The 22260-nt window shown below is 33.8% G+C and overlaps 1 protein-coding gene across 5 annotated transcripts; it reads left to right on the plus strand.

Annotated features, from left to right (window-relative positions):
* Window positions 1-267: 267 nt before the first annotated feature.
* Window positions 268-21974, plus strand: LOC149945329 (uncharacterized). 5 transcript variants are annotated; one of them, XR_016480781.1, is made up of 11 exons: window positions 268-404; window positions 5910-5997; window positions 9503-9680; window positions 11063-11155; window positions 12969-13052; window positions 13121-13191; window positions 13522-13563; window positions 13653-13713; window positions 15775-16140; window positions 16575-16631; window positions 18127-18218. XR_016480781.1 is itself a non-coding variant. In XM_090174354.1 (9 exons), the coding sequence occupies exons 2-8, from the start codon at window positions 5917-5919 to the stop codon at window positions 16626-16628; spliced, it is 603 nt and encodes a 200-aa protein (XP_090030480.1). In that variant the 5' UTR covers window positions 268-404; window positions 5910-5916; the 3' UTR covers window positions 16629-16631; window positions 20739-21974. The 5 variants fall into 5 exon arrangements, 2 of the variants coding, with proteins under 2 accessions (XP_090030480.1, XP_090030479.1); XR_016480780.1 differs by lacking the exon at window positions 13653-13713 and having other exon boundaries at window positions 15775-15853; window positions 15953-16140; XR_016480779.1 differs by lacking the exon at window positions 13653-13713.
* Window positions 21975-22260: the final 286 nt, after the last annotated feature.

Consider the following 22260-nt stretch of genomic DNA (forward strand, 5'->3'; position numbering starts at 1 on the left):
TTATGGGAATTTTTAGTTGGGGCATATGTAACATAATCACTCATAAGTATGCCATAAAAGCATTTTCGTTAATGAAACCTTGTTCACGGGTTATGACGCAAATTACGTCACTTACAGCTCCGTTACGAAATATGCATCATCAACTTTACTGATGGGAAACGGAAGTTAGTGAGAATTCCTCGCGCGTTTCTGGCTTTCAAATGGAGGAAGAAAAACGTACGCGAGAAGTGCGCCTATCATGATAGCAAGTTTGTATTGCCAAAGGCTTGAGAGGTGGGGAAAGGGGGTGGCAACGAGAGAGGATTGCAGCACCAGTTTTTCTTACGTGTAGTCTGCTGTAAATGCCGGGAAAGCGAAAATCATCATAGGAGAATTTCTGGATAATAATCCACTGGTAATTTAAGGTTAGTTATTTTCATATTTTTCGGGAATCAGATGCTTATTAAATAAGTATCAACAATTATCATTATTTTTTAGTTACTTTACGCTGTATGCGATATTTAAACTGCTGACAGCTCGACACACGCGGTTCAACAGACCAAGGCTTATTTTTAGTTACTTTACGCTGTATGCGATATTTAAACTGCTGACAGCCCGACACACGCGGTTCAACAGACCAAGGCTTATTAAAAGTAGATGGGATGTTTCGGTCTGAGACCCTCCTTTTCAACCTTCCAAATTAAGCGTGTGAGCTCGAAATGCCCCCATCTACTTTTAATAAAGTTGATTTAAAAATAAACTACGTTGACTCCGTCTCTATAATTTTACAGTTAGTTATTTCAACTAACCATGGTTAAAAACTTTGTTTACATGAGGTTTTTTTTTGTCTGGGTGGTTTCAGCCATGTTCTTTGCATGAATTTTTGGTTAAGAAAATTTGCTGGTGATTTTTGACAATTACAAGTTAATTAGGTTAGTATTTCCAGTGCAGTGTAGCGATGCACCGACTATATTATACTTATATCAGTAATATCTAAATGGTATTGGCTGATACCCCTTTTAAAAAATTTGTACAAAGTAAAAATAAAAAGAAACGTCGCTTTTACATTTTTTTAATGAATAATTTGAAAAAAATTATATTACAGTGCACTGAACTATTTTTATAGTGATTTTTATCATTAACACTACTGTTATGATAGATAAATTTGGCAATATCGACTAATTGCCCGATTCACGTAGCGCTGCATTCCCACTGCAGTGAAACACGAATGTTCTTAAAATGTTGATTTTGATACAATTTCATAGTAATGATCCATATAGTTGATGCAAGTTTCAAGTTATTTGTATTATTTTTGAATAACTATGATTTCACTCTTTCTATCTACCATGATTAACGAGTTACTTCACCACATACATGAAAAAAACTTTTCATTATTAGTTCAACTTTTTACCAATTTGTTCAACTTTCGACCAATTTGTTCAACTTTCGACCAATTTGCTCAACTTTCGACCAATTTGCTCAACTTTCGACCAATTTGCTCAACTTTCGACCAATTTGCTCAACTTTCGACCAATTTGCTCAACTTTCGACCAATTTGCTCAACTTTCGACCAATTTGCTCAACTTTCGACCAATTTGCTCAACTTTCGACCCATTTGCTCAACTTTCGACCCATTTGCTCAACTTTCGACCCATTTGTTCAACTTTCGACCCATTTGTTCAACTTTCGACCCATTTGTTCAACTTTCGACCCATTTGTTCAACTTTCGACCCATTTGTTCAACTTTCGACCCATTTGTTCAACTTTCGACCCATTTGTTCAACTTTCGACCAATTTGTTCAACTTTCGACCAATTTGTTCAACTTTCGACCCATTTGTTCAACTTTCGACCCATTTGTTCAACTTGCAACAGATGGAGCAGACAAAAGGTACTTTAAAATTGAAAGTCCCGCCATCTGTTGCACGAAGACGAAGGACGATGGCGCCACCGTCATTCGTTGACGGACGAGTTTCTTATGATTTTAGAACGCGAAAGATCCACGTGCGAGAGAAGACGTTTTTCTTTTTGAAGGTTTTTCGAAGAGCTAGTGACCGGTTAATGCTGAAGATTGATTGGGCTAGTGAAAGTAACAGAGCAAGTAAAATGGAGTTCCTTGTAAGAGTTTTTCTTCCTTATCTTTAATTATAATTTCAAGCCAGTGTATTCCTATTGTTATTGTATTATTTTATTTCAAATTACCAACGGTAATTAAAACATTGTTTTATGCTAAACAAATTGGTGTTTAATTCCTTCTACGGAAACCGATAGGCTGATTCCCAGTCGAGCATATTGTAACGACGGTGCTCGCCTTGAAATAGATAAAATTAAAAGCAATTGGGAGCCCCGTCTGTTATAAACTTGTAACAGTTTGACTCAACCTAATCGTATCCGATCAAGGATGCAACACGGTTAGACTCAACTGTAACAATTTGGGATTCGGGCCAGGCAAGTTTTATATGTAAAATAATGATACGAATTAAATTAGAGAAAGAAAGGTCTTTACTTGACATTGAAATTATACATTTCATAAACAAAAAGAAACACTTACAAAATACGATAACCCTCCTCGGGCGGCCATGGCTATGGTTCTATTTATTTAGAATATCAAAATCAGAGTTATCGAAGCCCGGAAGGCAAAAAGGGAAAAAAGGAACCTGACAGCTCCGGAATCAGAACAGCCAGGACGCGGATCTTCGTACGCAGCGCCTTTTTGTTGGTCGCGAAGCGCCGCGGATCGTCCTGGCGGTCAGAAATCCGTACTAGGGATTTTAAAACATAACAAAAAATAAGAAAGTTAAATGATAACTGACCAGGTCGCCATCTGGTGACCCGATCGGTTACAAACTTTCGACCCATTTGTTCAACGTTCGACCCATTTGTTCAACGTTCGACCCATTTGTTCAACTTTCGACCCATTTGTTCAACTTTCGACCCATTTGTTCAACTTTCGACCCATTTGTTCAACTTTCGACCCATTTGTTCAACTTTCGACCCATTTGTTCAACTTTCGACCCGTTTGTTCAACTTTCGACCCGTTTGTTCAACTTTCGACCCGTTTGTTCAACTTTCGACCCGTTTGTTCAACTTTCGACCCGTTTGTTCAACTTTCGACCGATTTGTTCAACTTTCGACCGATTTGTTCAACTTTCGACCCATTTGTTCAACTTTCGACCCATTTCTTCACCTTTCGACCCATTTCTTCACCTTTCGACCCATTTCTTCACCTTTCGCCCCATTTCTTCACCTTTCGACCCATTTCTTCACCTTTTGACCCATTTGTTCAACTTTCGACCCATTTCCATAGTTCGACCAGTTAGTTCTATGTTAGACCGTTTAGCTCAACTTTTGACCAATTATTTTTGTAAGTGTACTGGCAGAAAATCTCAAATTTTAAAAATTAATCTTTCTTATATTTAAACCCTATTATCTAGCATATTATAAGTGTATTCCCCAATATTCTCCTTGGATGGAATCGAAATTAGCAATCTCAGTTTTTTGTATAATAATAATAATAAAAGGCTTTTTTATTGGATAACTCTTTCAGTCAAACTGATTTACAAAGAGGTCCAAAATTAAATTAAAACACACAATTTAAAATTTAAGTATGAAATAAGTACCCTTTTTATTGATGTACAGTTCTTTGCGGAGTGTTTTATTTAACGTGACCTAATTTAGCTACCTGTATACAAATACATGTGGATTATTTAATGGGGGGGTCATGACGTCCGACGGCGTTTTATTTGTGGTCAGTCATACACCTTCGCAAAAATTAAGAATTCTCAAACCTTAAATGCCCTGTTTTTTGCACAGACTTGTCTGACGAGAACTAACCAGAGGTTCTGTGAATATTACTAGCTGTTATGCTTATTTTAATGCCCCCTTGAAATTGTTTAGTCCACGTAAAGTTTCAAACAAAATTCTAATATTGTACCTTGTGTGGTAACCATCTCTGAAAAAAAACTTCAAATTAATGTTTTAAATAATATATTTTGGTGTTAAAAGCACACGGATTTCATATTTATCTTTCAAAAGTTTTTAATATAAGCTTGGCCAAGCCTTAAATAACGTCCGTAATATATATTTGGATGAAGTTTGTTAAGAAATCTTGATGAACTTAACACAAGAAGCTTTTTACCTCAATTATATCCTGGAAACAATTGAAAATACGAAATGTTTGAAACTCATCAGTGTTCCTAAAAAGCCACCTTTTCAAAGAAAACTTCTAACCAGTGGTTAATAATCGCTAATTAAAAATGTAATTTCTCATTAGTAAGCGTAACAACAATCCAAGAAACATTCTCGAATGAAATAAAATAGCAGACGGAGACGGTAGCAGACAAATCCAAATTACGTAAAAATCAGTGAAAAATATCCCAAACTATAGGCTTCGCAATCATTTTATTGTCATTTTATCATTTTTACATTTATGCAATGATAAAAATTATTGTCCAGGCCATTAAAAACCATTATTTACCACCATTATTGGCTTTTTCCACCTCGGAACACTGAAACTCATCCCCCAAAATAAATTTAATCCCTTGTAGTTTTTCCACTTTGGCTTGAACAGAGTAATTATTTATAACTTCAAAATACTAGTAAGTTAGAGCTTTAAAGACAGCTGGTGACATAGTCCGGCGTTCGGATAAGCAATAAGCGAAAATTATCCAAAAATAAATTATTTGTTAGATAATTTTGCATGTCAAATAGTTCATTATCCGTGTATAATATCTGTAAATACACAGTTTATTTATCTGTTCCGCCAATCTCTATGGTGACAAGAGTTTTCTAGGCAATACAACACTAAATTTGGAATTTAAACAATGCCTATATGCCTAACTTTGAAACACAATATAAATTTATGGCTGAACCGTGAATTTGAAACATGCTCCTAAACTTTCGAATTGCATAACTTTTATTGAAAGAATGGTTATGTAATAATTTTAAATTATCAAAACTTACTGGAAGGGAATTTTACTTGAAATGCTTCATTCAAACCTGGAAAAATCATGGAATTTAATTATTGACAAAATATTCAGGAAAATATTGGGGATGCTTTAACTAAATCAAAGCATTCAGGAATATTTGTCAGGGTTGAAAATGTTTGCACTAATCATACATTGATAAAAGCTAAATTCCCAATACTGCTTCTCTTATTAGCATAATTAAGAATTATATCTAGCTACTTGTGCAGGTTAATTGAAGAAATAAAAACCACGAACTTAAAAGTGCACAAAAATATTTATTTAAAAATTAAAATATTTGACCTGACTAGTTTTGGCTACGTTATCGAACCGTCATCAGTAGGATGACCCGTTCACAAATGTATAGTTTATTTATAACCTCGTTATTAACTTTTTTATATTATAGCTGTTTTTTTCCAATTAACAATTTATCGATTTCCAGTCCATAATATCGGTTTAAACAATTGTTTTTTAATGAAGTAAGATTCGATAATATCTAATTTTATGGTTTTTTACATGGTTTTTAAGTATAAATGATAAGAAATTAATTACATGTTTAGTTTGTGATACACATGCTACATCCTACCTGACACTGATGTCTTCATTCTACACATTAGTATATCGAGCCATGAGAACGGTTCGATAACGTAGCCAAAACTAGTAGGTTTGAATATTTAAATTTTAAAATAAATATTTTTCTGCACTTTTAAATTTGTTGTTTTAATTTCTTCAATCTCTTATTAGCAAATATCTAGCAGGAATTATCAGGGAAATCTCAGAAAAAAACCAAGAAAAATCAGTGTAACCATTTTCCCATAAATTGTATGAATCTTGCTTCGTTACTTCGTAATATCCTGTAAATAACGACCAAAGCTAGGTCGTGAACTCTAGCTTATGCAAGCCTTTTTATGTCTAATATTATTTTTGTTTTCATTCAAATTTATAACAGATTTTGTATTTTCTAATAGATCAATTATGAGTGAGGTTACGCCAATAACGTCAAAAAGGGCTAAACAAAAAAGAATCAATAATAGGTTCAGGATAATTGAAAATTACGTAAGTTTAAAAAAAAATATATAACTGTAGTAGTTGAAAGTTGATAGCTATACTGACGTTAACTGAGAATATGTGGCCACAACATCAGCCTCTACAAAATCGATTTATAGAAGAGTCTCCGAATTTGCTGAGAGCTGGGCAATCATCGCACTAATCTGAAAATTTTAATTATAGAGAGAGACAAATCATAAAGAACTTATACAAACTTAATGCTCTTCCAATTTGTAGAATAGCAAATTTGTTTTCAACAATGGAATTGCTCCATTTATCTAATCCAAATGATAAATTACAAAAATGTTTTGTAATATTACTTCAGGTGTTCAAGAAAGAAAAAATCCTAGTCTATCGAAAGTTTTAACCATTATATAGTGCAAATCTAAATAGCATGCTCAAATGATTGCATTACGTGGCAATGTGAAATTTATACATCAATTTTGTTGAGTTAGACAAAAGAACAATTTTTGGCAAGGTTTTGGTCTTTAGTTTCCAGCAGTAATATTTCAAATGCTTTCAATTGGTATTTTCTGTTTGAGGGTAGTTTTTAATAATATTGTGGAAGTGGAGGAGGGTGAGCTGTGGGGCGTGGTCTGTACAATTTGACAATCGGTTCTTTGTATAACCCCATACCTACACCTATCTCCGACACAAACTGAAGAATATGCTTCGTCAGTATTTTAAAGTTTCCAATTGATGCATCCCTATATGCTTGATTCTTTCAGCTAGGGATTGTTCGAGGTCCCCTATCCCGACCGGGAAAGTCGGGGATCCCTGGGTTTTCATCCTGGACCCAACCGTGGTAGTATTGTCTATTTTCAAGTCAAGAATGGTCTTAATATAGTTTTTTTTTTCGAAAATATCCTTTTGTATAACGTTAATTAAATAGGTAATTCCTTCTGTACCTTCCAAAAATTAACATTGCTCATTATTGACAGTTTTCAATCAGGCATATATGACTTAATTTGTCAGATCTGGTAGTCTTATGACATGCAATGTAATTAACCATTTTAAATTTATATAATATTAGAACTCTTAAAATTTACTTTTTTTTAAATAAAATATTAAACACTGACCCGACTCGACGCAGTTTTCCAACTGAAATTGCACCCCATATGATCCCTACTTTCAGCCACATAAAAGTCACAGCAGTAAAGTCGTAAGAGGCAGTTTACTCCTCTGCTAGTATCTTATATGGGATTTAGAGAATGAGAGTTTGCGTGGAAGAACCCTTGATAACCTCCGACTTCAGCCAAAACTCTAGTTGATGGTCAGTCATATATTTGGAATCCAGACTGCGTACCAGGACCACAGAACCCAAAAATCGCACCCTGCCTGGCAAAGATATCAGCCTTTTCTTTCTCCATGATATCCTTTATGACCCAAGACTAAGATCAGCCTGACTATCCGAATAAATTTGGATACCCCCTTGGATAATATGCAATTTGTAACTCCAAACTAATGTAAATGTTATGCGAAGGAATGAAAGACATCAATGATTAAAAGTACACTATTAGACTTGTAACTGTGTTTGAAAACGGCGGCGTACTTGCCACAAGCCGAAACATGTCGCGCTTTTTTAGTTGAAGTGTTTTAATGATTAAAATATTTTAACAATAAATTTGCCTTATAGTGTATTTTTAATCGTTGATGTCTTTCATTCCTTCGCATACTGAGGATAATATTAGAACATTCCATGGGGGCTAGGGAAATACACACCAAATGACTTGCTAAAACGTAGTTAAGCAGCCAGAATTACTTAACCTATTCTAAGGATAGGTACTGGATATATCCCGGTAAAGTTTGGTGTGGCTGTTTGCTCAATTTGTAAGCCTTTCACCACCCATTTTGTGTAGGCCTATAGGCACCTAAGATAGCAGCTTCCTCTATAAATAGATGTTGGGGAAGCATAATCAGGATAAATGATGCAGAAGCGCTTGGGGCTCCTATTATGCCAACACTAGCTAGCCTTTGTAATGACGCTAGTTTTTATTTGGACAGAGGTAATTTTGTTAATTCAAAATGACAACCTTTTCAAAAAAATTAGTACAATCCGTCTAAATTAAAGAAACCCGATTATTTTAATTTTCAAATTACGTACAGTTAAAATTATTATCTGTATTAGTGTATAATTAGGCCTGCTTTGCATCGTAGGTTATAAGGGTAGTTTCAATTTTATTAACCCAGGAAAAGACTCAAGTGTACATCACACTAGGCTCGATAAGTACAGTGGCGTAGCCAGGGGGTGGAACGTGCCCCCAGCCCCCCCAAATGTATGGTTATATGTACAATTTTAATACTTTTTGTTTTATTTGTTTCCATTGTATGCCCCCTCCGGCCCAAAATGGGTTAGAGTGTGCAATAACTGGTGGCTTTACCGGGGATTCAGGGTCTGGCTCTTGTAACCCATAAGGGCGGTGACTCACTGGGAGATGTTAGCTCTGATCAAATGGTCCTATCTCCACCTCCGACTTCGGTCAGGTTTGGGCTGGATACTGAGCTTCGGCTCAGGCTAACGGAGAGTGTCCGTGCAAACTGGCCACCTCGGCGGATTGGGTACCCTGCTGTGGGGCGCTGGGCATCCGTATGAGGGCACGGCGGTCCTGTCTCCCGGCCTATTGGAACCACACCGGGATCTCCGGTGCCAGCTGTGCCGGGTTACTTGGACTGTTGTGTGCTCGTCGTTCCCCTTTAGGAGCTCTCTCCAAAGGGTTTGACTCTTTACCATCATAGGTAGGGTGTCGGCTGGAGTTGCTACAGCATCCACTCTTACTCCCACTGCCGTTGCTGCACCTTCTGCTGGGTTGAGTGGCTTGCGTCAAAGGTGCGACCATCAGTAGTAGGGTTCTGCTACCCATGCTGGATTTGTCACCTGTCCGGGCTAGGTGGACGCTGGCATAGGGCACTATGATGATAGGCCTCAGTGGTACGGTCTGTTACTAGGTACACCGGGCTATAAATTCGGACCACTGTATGCCCCCTCCGAAATTAGATCCTGCCTATGCTACTGTATTAGTATATATGTTTACATCCTGTAAATAATTAATGTAAAGGAACTTTTTGTGTTTTAAGAAAGTTTATAGTATTTATAAGCAGGAATTTTGAAATAATTATCATAAATAATAATCATTGGTGGCACATCATCCGAAACTGAATTTTCGAATGTTTGTTTCGCAGAAAGGCGCACTAAGTTTTTGCTGAACTTGTGCCACCTGTTCATGGCAAGAAGCCAAAACTATGTTAATATTTGGCAGGTTTGAGTCACTGGAGAAGACTATGCTGGAAAAAGTGATTAAGTGGACACACTTGTCTCAGTTTAAGAGGGCCATTTCAATGATTTTAGCACTAATATTACGTAATTTTGGAATAAGTCAATTCCTTGTAGTTTTATTCTTATTCTGAGGATTGGTACCAAAGCTACGTTTGTTATGATTAATTATAACTGATAAAATTTTACTATTGAACATTAAATTTAAGAAATTTATTTTTAAATTAATTACTACTACTATAGGTTAATGAATTATTTAAAGAAGGGAGTATTCCTTCGTTATTCATATCAATACGAAGTGGGAAATTTATTGTGCATGCTGCTGGACTGTCGTTGGAAAATGTTGGAAATATAAAAAATATTTTTGAGGCATCTTTGCTATTAGACATTAGATCATTGAAAGTTAAAAAAGTTGGCAGTGGTAAGTACTAAAAGAAATAGAAATTGAGTGTGATTGATAGAGCTTGTGCGATAATTATGACTTTTAAAGATAGTTTTTCTAACTCAAAATGTCTAGCTTAATGATAAATGAAAAACATCACACTCATTTATTCAGCCGCTGCCATTTCCTGCCTAGAATTTCTATCTAAATTTTGTAAATTCAATTTATAAATAAAAGTGATCTACCGAAAGTTATCATTACGAGAGTAGATTTCTATGATATCAATAAATGACCAAATTTTTTCATGGTATAACATGGGGGGAAAGTACAATAATCCTCAATCGTATGTTATATCTGTCAATGTGTCATAATGACAAGCTGCAGTGTTGGTAAACCAAATTGACACTAAAAGGTACAAATTTATTTATTTAAAACTTTGGTTTTGACTCAAGGTTAATAATTAAAAATTGGGCAGGTAGTACTGTAAGTTTATGATAAATCCCTCTAATTCTGAATCAGAAACACAATTTAGTTTGTAGCAAATATCCTATATTTTTAGATTTAATTATTTTTTTGGTCTCATTTGATCTCATTACTTGTATATTTTATTCTGGAAACTTTGGTAATATGCCTCACTTTTGTATCTCTTCTGATGTCTGTATACAAGTCGGTAAAGACTTCACAGACGTTTGTTTCAATAAATAAACATTCATAAAGATATTATAAGCCATCTGGCAGCCTAACTTGATTTAAAAATGAGGAGAACCCGGCCGACTCGGAAGCTTTCTCTAAGATTCTATGCGGAAAGAGTCTCGTTACAAAATCAAAGCTAGTGGGCAAAAACCCAACGGCAGGCCATTGGCGCTGTAAAATACAATGAAGTTATTTCAATAAGCATGTATTCATAAATAGATTTATTAAAACCAAAGTCTACAACCGTGGAGTTTTTGCCTTATTTAAAATTATTATATTAGCCACAAGGATATTAGAACCTTGATGAATGCCTTAGAAAATCTTTTACAGGTTATCAAGAATTTTAAATTTGACGTTGTCTATTCAAATAAAGTGCACGTGTTCTTGTGGATTTTTAAGAAAAAATAAATTTGAACAATTTATATTTTGACTTAATTTTATTTTTGAAGTAAGAGTAAGTTGTTCACAAATAAAACCAGAATGTAGCAAAGCTTGGCCGAAATTATCTAATAGCATTTCATCTCTCTATGCCTGTACGTGGTTTCACTCCTACCGTAGCTATCTAATCCTTAAAGCATTATTATAAGACCAATGCTGTCTACATGGAAACTAGGTAATGACTAGGACTTAGGGGGACCTTATGATAAACTTATGGTCGAATTGTCCTTGTTTTTGTAATAATACATTTTAATTTATTGGTTTATTTATTATAGTTCTGTTTATTTCAGTAATTCCACCTTTTAAAACATTTCCAAATGCTGACAACGCATTTATTGGTGATATTAGGGAAGTGGTTTCCCATATGGTTAATCCAGACAAGAGTAAGTTTATTATATTTTCATAGCAGGAAACTTAACTTAGAAAAAAATTTAGTGAAAAAGTAGTTTTTAATTGCCTTTTATTATGTAAGTTCCAAATATTTCCATTTTTATCTTGTTAATACATCAAGTTTGATCACTTTCCCTTGGCAAAACACCATATTAAAGTGCAGATAATTAAGTCTCATAAGTGTATAAAAATATTCTGGCGCTGTTTTCAGGTAGTAAATTTGTTTTCCAACTGTAGCATATGCTTAATTTTTTTTGGCCACCAAAATAAAAGCTGCATCAAAATGCTATAATAATAATAATCAGCTAGGCCAATACCCTAGGCAGCACTAAGGCCTAAGTAATCTAGCGACTTATAAGGCCTTTTAACCGGGTTATATTGAGTAGGAGGGTGGTGGCAAGCCCTTCATGCCATGCAACCCAACTGTAAGCTTCCTACACTTACTATAGAACCTCAGGTATTTTTTGTGGAACACCAACACTTCTGACAGTGGCTTCTCCCTGTAGCTTTAGACCTTTTTTGGCGGTTGTGAGCGAATTCTTCATGAAATTGTTAGTGGTCTTCCATAAAGAATGTGTTGAAGTTATATTCCCTTTAAGATTAGTCCTGAAAATTTTGGTTTTAAGTACTTTACCTCAAGGCTAAGGTAGCATAAGTGAAACTAGTCTTTTTTGAAGCTTTTAGGTTAACTGAAGTTCTACAACCTGAAAGCAGTAACTTCGTAAGCAAATTTACAAGAGAGGATTTACCTATATTTGCATTTAATTTCTGATAGAAATAGTGCCTATAATTAAAATTGAGTTTAAATCATTTAAATCATTCTTAACGGTTGTGGTTCTTAAACAGTCGACTCTAAAGGTTTTAAATGTTAACTCTCTTGAAGCAGTGAAATGTGCGTCTTCATTCTAAAAAGTGTTAAATGTTAAAGTGCTCTGTGTTTTACTTAGTCTGTGTTGAAACAGACTGTTCATTAACATTTATTAATGAAATAATGTACAGTATCATGTTTGTTTATTAATTTACTTATGCTTACAGTTGTAGATAAAAAATATTCCTTCGATTATCTAGAAATATTTCAATTTTATACTTGTTCTCAATATTTTCGACCAGTTAATCCCATATGTTGCAACACAACTTTTTCAAATTTTTACATCAAGCCTTGGTTGGTTTTTGTTAAAAATCAAATCTTATCTACTACTCTGTTACAATTTACATCCATCAATCCTGAAAAAAGAGATTGGAAGATGGATGGCTATGGAATTTGCAATACTTATGCAACGTCAACACGTTAAGATAAAATAATAATTGAAATTGTTTTGAAATTTATCAAATAAATTATTATACCATGTGGAAGAAATTTCTAATATTATGAAATCTATACTTGATGTCATCTTCTGCAAACTGAATTAGTTAGCTTAGTTTTTAATAGCAATTAAGCTCTTTCTTTAACCCCAGGTAATACTTTATGTTGAAATATTTTTACAAGCTGAGTAAAGTGCCCCCTCATTTGGAGTGTCAGTAGTATCATAAGTTAATGAAACCCCCACTGGTTTATGCAAAACATTTTCTAGGGATATTCCACCTTTGAAATAGCTTATTAGACTACTTAGAGCCTAGAGGGATCATTAACTTATGTTAATATGAAGATCATTGTAATAGAAATAGTTGGTGAGCTGAAGGTTTCCTGAACTAGCTTCTATTTTAATTCTATTCTGTTTTGCAAAGAAACTAAATATATATTGAAAATGTGTTATAATTTTCTGGGTATTTGCAACTTGATGGGCTATATATCTATATTTTATGTAGGAAGTGGTATGTATGCTGAAGAGAACAAACCAGTTTGGTGGCCATCGGAATTGCCCTTCCACTCCCTTAATTCCAAAAATGCCGGTAATTAATTAATTAACAATAATTACCAAAATCATTTCTTATAATAATTCAAAATAATTCTTTGGAAGATGGCCACAGATATGAAGAAAAAGAGTTCAGAAATATATATTCAAATATGGTGGACCATTTCAATCAATCTGTGAGTATTTCTAGTTTGTTATTATGCCAGAAAACATAACCTCTACATAAAAAAAGTTTTAGAAATAAGTATTTAAAAAAATTATGGATTCCGCGTTTATTATTATGTTTGGTTTTTTATCATGAAAGTTTTAGCTACTTTGATGTTAAGTTATAAATAGACACCCTCTACAGCTTGTGTCGCTTGTAACGACTAGCAAGTTTTTTGTTATTAACTTCTGAAGTTAATATCCCTAATTTAACTACTTTGAATTTTTTGAGATATCAAATTTGATCATATTCATAAATATGTCAAAAATATGTTCTAATCATTTCATTTTAATTTCTACAGGAAAAACCTGAAGACTGTGAAGAAGAGTCTGAAAATCCTCTGGTGATTTAAAATTGTTCTTTCTATTTAATTATTTTTAATATTAGTAAAATAGGGAATTACCTCTCACTTTAAAAGTTTTAAAATTACAGTGAAAACTAGAATGCTTATATGAAAGAAATGTACAACCAAAAATTTAAAAAAAACTCTTAGGTAGGAGTACCTTTCAACAACTCATTTTTTTAATGCTAATACTACTGACCTAAATCATCTTGCAACTTAAAACAACTTTGCCATTTAATGGTGACTGTATTTACTAAAATACTGGATATCCAAAATATTAAGCTTAAAACAACTGTTTTGTATATAGACATATGGAGAAAAATCTGTTTGAAAGTATTCTGTCAGTTTCAGGTTTCTAGTGTAACTGGAAGGGGGTGCTCATTGACCTTTACTTTGACCAAACATATTGGTAAATTTAAAAAAAAACTCATATTCTATTCCAGGCTTTTAATTATCAAATGCATCAGAATTTTTATATTACTAAATAATAATAAATAATGTCAAGAACAGATAGAAGTACCAACAACTGTGGAAAAATCAAATGCTGGTATCCAGAGCTTTAAAATTTTAAATCAATGCTAAGGGCCTGATTTCCAACTAAAAGCCCCAAGTTTCAAATACTTCAGATATTTATTAATCTAATTCATAGCCAGATTTTAAATGTCTCCTCTCTTTAGTTGCCTTATCTATTTCTCGACTTCCTTATCTATCTATTTTTGAGAAAAAAGTGAAAGCCCCCCCCCCCTCCTTCTTAAACTCTCTTGCTAAAATGTTGCGTGGTTGCCCAGATTTGTTTTCATCACTTTCTTCCGAGAGTTTGTCACTATTTTTAGTAGTTTAGGACCTTTTAGTGTCACGTAAAAAGAAGCAAGCAGTTTTTGATCCTGTTCAAGCTAAAGCAAAATGCCAAAGAGTGCTTCAAAATGAAAAAAACTTAAGAAATATGAAGCCGGGTATTAAACCTAATTTTAATATACTCCTGGAAAATAGTTTCCTCTTTCTAGGTAGTGCCTTGGGTATTAGCCTAGTTTTATTACGAGTGATGTTTTAATTTCCAAGATGGCGCCACGTACAAATATTAAGGGCGTTAACATTCTGAGAAGTGTAAGATCATGGCAACAGGGGATGATGCAATCGTTCAGTTCTTGAACGTATTTAATTTATACCTTATTGCCAATAAATTTCATAACAGATGAATCTGTTAGATTCAACAACTTCAAATATTAAAGGACCAAACTGGTGTTGGAATTTATCCAGGTTTCCTATTATTATTTTTGTATTTGCTATCACGACTGAAATTCAGGTAGAAACTGCTTTAAATCTTTTAAACACATGAATTCCTGAGGGTGATAAAAGGTCAAAAGGCAATTTAAACACCTTAGCTAAGACAAATTAATAATGTGATGAAGGCAAGTTAACAATATTAGTTGACAACCAGTCGTTTCTTTGAGAACACAAGCCCCCTTTTTTGAATAGTGTTAACCATTGTAGTGGCAAAATTCTACCACACTCCATTTTTCTAATAAATTTTAAATGGCATGCGCTGAGTTTTGCCCTGTACCAAGGAGTTTTTATGTCCATTACCAGGTACTAAAACCAGAATTCGATGAGCATCCCTTGAACCGAATAATTTTGATAAAAATTTACTTGTCTCAGTGTATGACTAAAGGACACTGTAGTGTAAATGTAGTTTTTATCAAATCATCAGCCTCTTTTCTGGTTTTCTTACATTTTTGTTAAATGGTGCTTCTTAAAAGTGGCAGGGTAGCTGTATAATGACAAGAGTGGCTGAAATTTATACCATTAATCTAAACACTTTGCAGTCTGTTATCTTATTTATATATATTCAATGCACTGGTGACATAAGGCATATATAAATACTTATTAAAAAGTACATTACTTTAATAATAAACCAGAAATAAAGATTTTAAGTAATTTGTCAAATTTGAACTTTCCCAAAATCTTGAGATTCGTTGAGCACCCTCTGAACTTACACCCAGGAAGCTGAAAGTAGAGCTGGTGAGCTGGTAGCCACCCTAGTGTTTAATGAAGTTTCACCTATATTGTATTTCCTAAGATAAATATTGTCAAATGGAACTGTAATAAGCTAGATTCAATATCCACACTACCATCTGTTGGCTTTAAAAATAATAGGATGGTACTTTTCACATCAAGGGAAACCCTGATGTCATTTTCCATTACTGCTCGTAGGTTGCGATCTCAATTTTATTGTGACATCACTGCTCTGGCTCGGAGACCGTACAAATGTTCCATGGAATCGATCTCAATGGTATACAAAATTTTTTGCAGAGCAACTTGTCATCAAAATCCAAGCAAAAATTACTTGTGATCAAAGCGCTTTGAAAAATTGATCTGTTTTTTGAAACAGTGCAGCTCGGAGCAATCTGGGAAGGAGCAACAGGGTTGATGTTGACCCAAATAAATCCATATTGAAGCAGCTGGTTTTTTTTAATGAAAGCGGTTTTTATTTTGGGAGCAATTCAACAGTTCTCCGAGCGCATAACTCAATCGAAAACACTAGGACTGAACTGCATTGGTCACAGAAGTCAGGCTTAAGTACGGCGTAAAAGTACCATTCTCATTAACTTTTCCCCCTAGCGGATGTTATTGAAACTTGCTTGTTTTGCATTAAAATTAATTTTCAAGAGAGCTAATAATAATAATAAGGCTTCTTCAAAGAAGGGATATCCTCTTCCAAGAGGGTCCCTTTAAACTGCATGGGATGGTGGTTGCTAGCCTTCATGCCACTGCTAACCACTAGCGCCCCTACACTAACTATTACAATTCAGTACAGTCAAGTATGAAAATTAACTTCATTTTAAAAGAATGTTAAATTGATTGAAATTGCAACAAATGCTGGTTTTCACTATACTTGTCCATAGCTTATCTTTATGCTACTTTAAAATTTCTATATTGATTTTCTTATGAGTGATGATTTTGAATATGCCAGCACTGCAGTATTTAAGTTAATATTTCTTTTTAATTAACAGGTGAGATCTGGTTTGAAAAAACCCATGATGGTTTTTCTGAAGAAAGATAAATAAAAAGTAAGAATTGAATACTTTCAAAAATACTTCCAATTGTTTCAGATCTACTGAATCAGTGGCGGACTGGCGATAGAGTGAACCTGCCCGATGGCAGGTGGGGCCCATAGACCGTTCATGAAGTGGGCCCCGTAAACATGGTAACGTTAAAATTGTTAAGGCTGAGGCCCTTTGTCTCCTGGCAACCAATAATATTAGACCCAGTCCGCCACTGTACTGAATCTAAGAATCAATAATTAAAGGAAAAGTCCAGGTTTGGGTCTATTTGAAAGATCATGTTTAAATAAACTCAAAAATATCATTCGTAAAATTGTATCTTTTTTTAATGACGATAAATTAATTTTTAAACGAGCGAAATTTACCGCCAAGCGATCTGCCATTTTTTGTTTCGGGGTGACGTTTTAGGACTAATCACGCGCTGTTTCGCGCTATAACAGGCTTTTAACAGCGCTCTGTTCCCCGCGCTCACTTGCTCCGCGTGCGGTCTGCGGAGGGAAGGCGAAAGAAAATGGCAGCTCGCTTGGCGGTAAATTTCGCTCGTTAAAAAATTAATTTCTCGTCATTAAAAAAGATACAATTTTGCGACTGATATTTTTTAGTATATTTAAACATGATCTTTCAAATAGACCCAAGTTTTACCCAACCTGGACTTTTCCTTTAACTTAACCATCGGTTTTTATTTTGAATAATACTAAAACTATATGTTCGGCTTCTTTAGGCCATCATAAGGGGTACAATGCAATCGGGGCGAGGAGTGGAAAGACATTTTATACATTACATTTTTATATTTATAACAGAAACGATTGGTCACATTCATTTCCAGTGCACCTGTCTTCACCCCTCTACAAAAAATTAGCCTCATAGGGTCTTAAAAAGATAAAATACCAGATTGTAAAATTGAGAATTTACTCAATACCATGTTCTGGAAATTATATAGGTCGACTGACCCAATTTATCTTTTACAACATGTAATTGCATTGTATCCCTGACGAAGGCCTAATTTTTGGAAGCCGAAACTACAATCCGTTTTCAAAAAACTGTTCTTTAAATTGTGCGAAATAAAATCCGTTGTTTTTAAAGTTATGGTAATTTCTACACAAGTAGCCAATTAATTTTTCTGTATTCTAAGGATCCTCATTCATTAGTGTTTTGACATTTCTTATCGGATATACTAGCATTTTTACTTGCATGATCAAACATTTAAATCAAATGGCAACTATTGTTTGATTTGTTTAAATTAATAAAGTATATTCTGGGATTTTATATAAAACCATCCAGTAAGAATTGCCTATGTCTGGCCCTCAGCTATTTGTTTGGTTTTTAATGTATGTAATTTCTTTCGAAATGTCATAAGGGAACCCTTTTGGTCATAGGCCTGCCAAAATTGTGGGTTCTGCAGACCCCTTGCTACATCACTTTACCTATGTCATAGTTGGGATCAGTTTATTATTACATTATTTGTAATATTAAGTTTATAACAAGTTATTTCTCCCTCTAGATTAACAACAATGAAGATTTCCTCCATAAAGTGTTACATTTATGAGATTTGATTGTAAAAATAACGCCATATTAAAATATTTCATAATTTTGCTTGCAGCATTTAATTTTAGGCCTAGTCGCTTCTATTAGACTTTTGAAAGGGAAATGTTAAATTTGTGAGCCACTGCAGGCACAATAAGTTTATTTATTTATTGAGTATATATTACAAACTGCTAAGCTGTGGAGCTTATAGGCAGCCTTGCAGGGTTAAAGAAATAGTTGTAAGTGACAGTGTTAATGTTAAACAAATCAAAAGTTAAAAATATTGAGGTAAAAAGTGGGGAGTATGTGTTACAAAGATTTAAAAAAGGGGGATAAAATGATTAAATGGAACTACAACGTACATCAGTGGCCTCGTCAGGTTTTCATTGGGGGGGGGGGGCAATCTCGTGTACGCAACTTCAGTAAATACTAATAAAATGAACTAGAATTTGATGTATTTGTAGACAGTCGCAACTGTTTTTTTGGAACTTTAATTGGATTTCTGTTATAAACTGTCGTCTGTATTGTAGAATCACAGATAATACAGAACTCATACCTAAGGTTTCAACTCAGATAACTTTTGAATAGTAAGGATATTTTACTTAAAAGATGACATGTGTAACTCACCGATTTTGTATAAACTCTGGGAATTAGTAGACCTTAATGCAACTTGAAATTTTCTGAAGGGAGATGAGGTGTAACCCACCAATTTTATATAAACTCAGGGAATTAGTAGACCTTAACACAACTATAAAATTTCTTAAGGAAGATGTTACGCTGGACTACCGCTTTGCCATGAAAACTGAAAATGGTTTAAACAATGCAATAACTTGATATTAACTTAAGATATTGATATTTACAATATTTACTTACACTTAAGCCACGTCCACAATTGATACTTTGGAAACATTTGAAAATAGTTTTGAAAGGTCAAGTTGTACGAATTCGTCATCAACTGGATTATAAATACAGTTGACATCATTTTTTTACAATTTGAAACCATTTGAAACATTCAACGCCTCTAGTGTGAACGTGGCCTTACTAGCATTTACCTAAACAAAGGAGACTTAAACGAAAAACAGGTGCTGTATGTGTATTGGGGTTGGCCTGATTGAGTCGGGTATCAAAGATCCAAAAGATTTTCAACAAGTAGTCTAGCCGAGTAATATTTTAGTTTAGTCTGGTAGCGATTATGAAAAATATTTCCTTCTCCGAGTAATCGAGTAGTTCCCAAAAACAAGATCGAGTACACTATTAACAAATCAATGATATTGAAAAATTGACAAAATCATGGCGTTATTATGGCGAAACTACCAAATACCCAACGAGTAGTCAAGTACCTGAGATCCACAGGCAGCTAATTTGAGTATTCGGTTACCCGGTAATGCATCATTTTTAGTACTTGAAACTAGAAGTATTTAAAAATGTCTTCGTCATGGTCGAGTTCGGGTATAATCAAACCTGAAAGAGGACGACTCGCACAGCCCCAACAAAATTACCAATTAAGACTTTAATTTTTTTAATTATTTTCAGCAATTTTACCATGTTAATTCAAATGGAAAAAATTTCATTTCCATTTGCCTTGGCAAAATGTTAGCCCTGCGTTAATTTTTTTAGTTCCCCACGTTTAAACAAAATCTGTGGGTTACACCAGCGGGTCATTTCCTCATTAGTGTTAAGTTTATTAATAATTATTTAACTTTCGCCTCAAACGCCTATCGGGCCAAAGTACCGCGCATTCTCCCAATTAAACATTAGTTTTTTTCCCCAGTTCTTTGGTTATTTTGGTGGTATTCATATTTTCTGCCTACCTTGAATGCTTATTGACCGAACTAATAATTTAATTATATTAAAAATTTACAAAGCCAAAAACTGTCAAGTCCTTCAAGCAACTTAAGTAGACGACTTTCTCTGCAAAATTGAAGACTTACAAAATGTATTTTCTGATAGCTGTTAGTTTTTAATTAAATTTTCTGGTAGTTCATAATGATCCGTGAATAGTTTTCTCATTTTTGAGGGTGCAGGTAGGTACGTGAGTGTCCCAAAGATTAGTAGTCGCCTATTGATCATTTACATATTTTAAATGAATACATAAAAGCAGTTACAAAAACAAGAGAAAAAAATGGATTAGGTCCTTCCCCTAGATTTGTCTAATCTAGTTTTAAAAGCACCAACCGAACGCGTTTTTTTTTTCAGATATTTCTAGTGTTTATTAATTAATGCCTGTGAATAAAACTCAATGTTTTAAATTAGCAAAAGTAGACTGTAAATTAGATTATTAAAACCAATGCAAGCAGATAACTTATGTAAATTAAGAGTATATTTTATCATGCTCAAAAAGGAAGTTGATAGTTTAATTGGAAATGAAAAATATAAAAAGTAAGCTGGCAAAACTTTATTTCCATAAATGTTTATTATGGTCTAACACTCATATTGGATTTTGATTATTCTATGACTGTTGGTTACCAATAGGATACCTATTTCTATTTGTTCAGATTCTATATTGGTTCTTGATTCATTTTTCAATTCGTGTTGGATATTCGTATGATGTTTTCCATAAGATTTAATATCTGTACATTCTCTATTAAGGATTTTCATTTACCGCATATGAGATCGCTCTGAGAGACAGTTGTGTGTTACATTTGAAGATCTTGATCAGCTCTCGTACGGATCTGTGTTTCATTTACATGGTGCTTGGCAAAAGTTCCTCTCGGAGTTGATCTAACTTTTTCCACAGACCTAGTCCAATCGCTCAATATTTTTGAAATTTCAAGATGGCGTGTTTCATTTATTTTCACTACAGCTGCCCCAGATATATCAGCTTGTGCCGAGATTTTGTGATGTCATAGGGCACATCTCAAGTCATCTTGGAGCAGTCAAATGAAAAATGCTATATATGTACCCTATTGGCGAAATAACAAGTAGCCAAGGCTGAAGGTTTTAACAAATATTTAAAATATGAAAAATCAATTACGAACTTACCTGTTATCTGTTTCATTACTTTTATTTATCTAACCAAAGGTGGAATCAAGCACAAAAATCTTGTTTAATTAAATTAAAGAATGCTTACAAAATTTAATGATAATTAACACTCTTTTTGTTAATATTACAAATTTTTTATCTTTATGTGCTGGGTTGGTGGAACTAACCAATTATCAAATGTAAAAATTGTCAATTATGGAAATTTAACATACCAGAAAGCTAAAACAAACAAATAACATTAAAAAAAGTTTACTTTAAAGGGAAAAAATCAAGAGATAGCGTGTTTTGCTGGTGTTATCCGAAAATATTTATATTTCAATTAAATGTGATTTGATTAGATTAATTGCACTGTTAAAGTGGAGAGCAGATTTTTAAAAAACGCCCTTGTGCTGAAATATTAATAGCTCATAGAATAAAATGATATAGCGCATTTCATTAGAATTTAGCTTTTTTTTAAGAAAGTCGCTCACTAAGCAGGGCCATAGCCAGGGCATCGATATAAGAGGAGCAAATTGTGCCAAAAGGGGACATGGGAATTGAGTTCCACCAACGACCAAGTCGAGCGAAAGAAATTCCAGTATGGGCCTGTCACTAAGACCATAGTGACTTCCCACTTCAGATAGTCGAAATACTAAAAAATTTATTTTAATTGAATATAAAATTAGTTCCTTGAGCTAGAGGTGCCATTTTCAATCTTAAACTAGATTCATGTAGAAGTTTCAACTTTCAAAATTGGGTAGAAGTTTCAACTTTCAAAATCGGTCCACTAATTAAAATTATTTCAAGGCTGCTAGTTTCCAAATACTATAATTTGTAAAATATTTATATTTAAATAAATAAATCAGGCTTTATTTGGAGCATCCTTTAAGCTCTAGATTATGTTAGATTAAATTAATTAGTCATTTTAAAATGTTCATTTACATGATTTCAAGTAAATTATTCCAAGCAGCAATTCCATTGTCTTTCACACTTAAGTCCATTTTGTTTATGTATTTCCCATATTAAAATTTATTTGTGATCCCCTTTATGTAACTATTAAATTCTGTTAAATATTAAAAAACAAAATCAAATACGAATCATCAATCATTGACTAGTTGAGGTTTCAAACATAATTATGCAGAAAACCGTG

The sequence above is a fragment of the Leiobunum rupestre genome, chromosome 5 (assembly GCF_980474605.1).
Source record: "Leiobunum rupestre chromosome 5, qqLeiRupe1.1.hap1, whole genome shotgun sequence".
In the NCBI taxonomy this organism is placed as follows: domain Eukaryota; kingdom Metazoa; phylum Arthropoda; class Arachnida; order Opiliones; family Sclerosomatidae; genus Leiobunum; species Leiobunum rupestre.

Bases quoted from the DNA above. Each gene is read 5' to 3' on its own strand.
- LOC149945329 (XM_090174354.1), top strand. From the start codon at position 5,917: ATGAGTGAGGTTACGCCAATAACGTCAAAAAGGGCTAAACAAAAAAGA. The intron at 13,053-13,120 runs GTAATTAATTAA...ATTCTTTGGAAG, and splicing joins CCTTAATTCCAAAAATGCCG to ATGGCCACAGATATGAAGAA. The intron at 13,564-16,574 runs GTGATTTAAAAT...TTTAATTAACAG, and splicing joins AAGAGTCTGAAAATCCTCTG to GTGAGATCTGGTTTGAAAAA.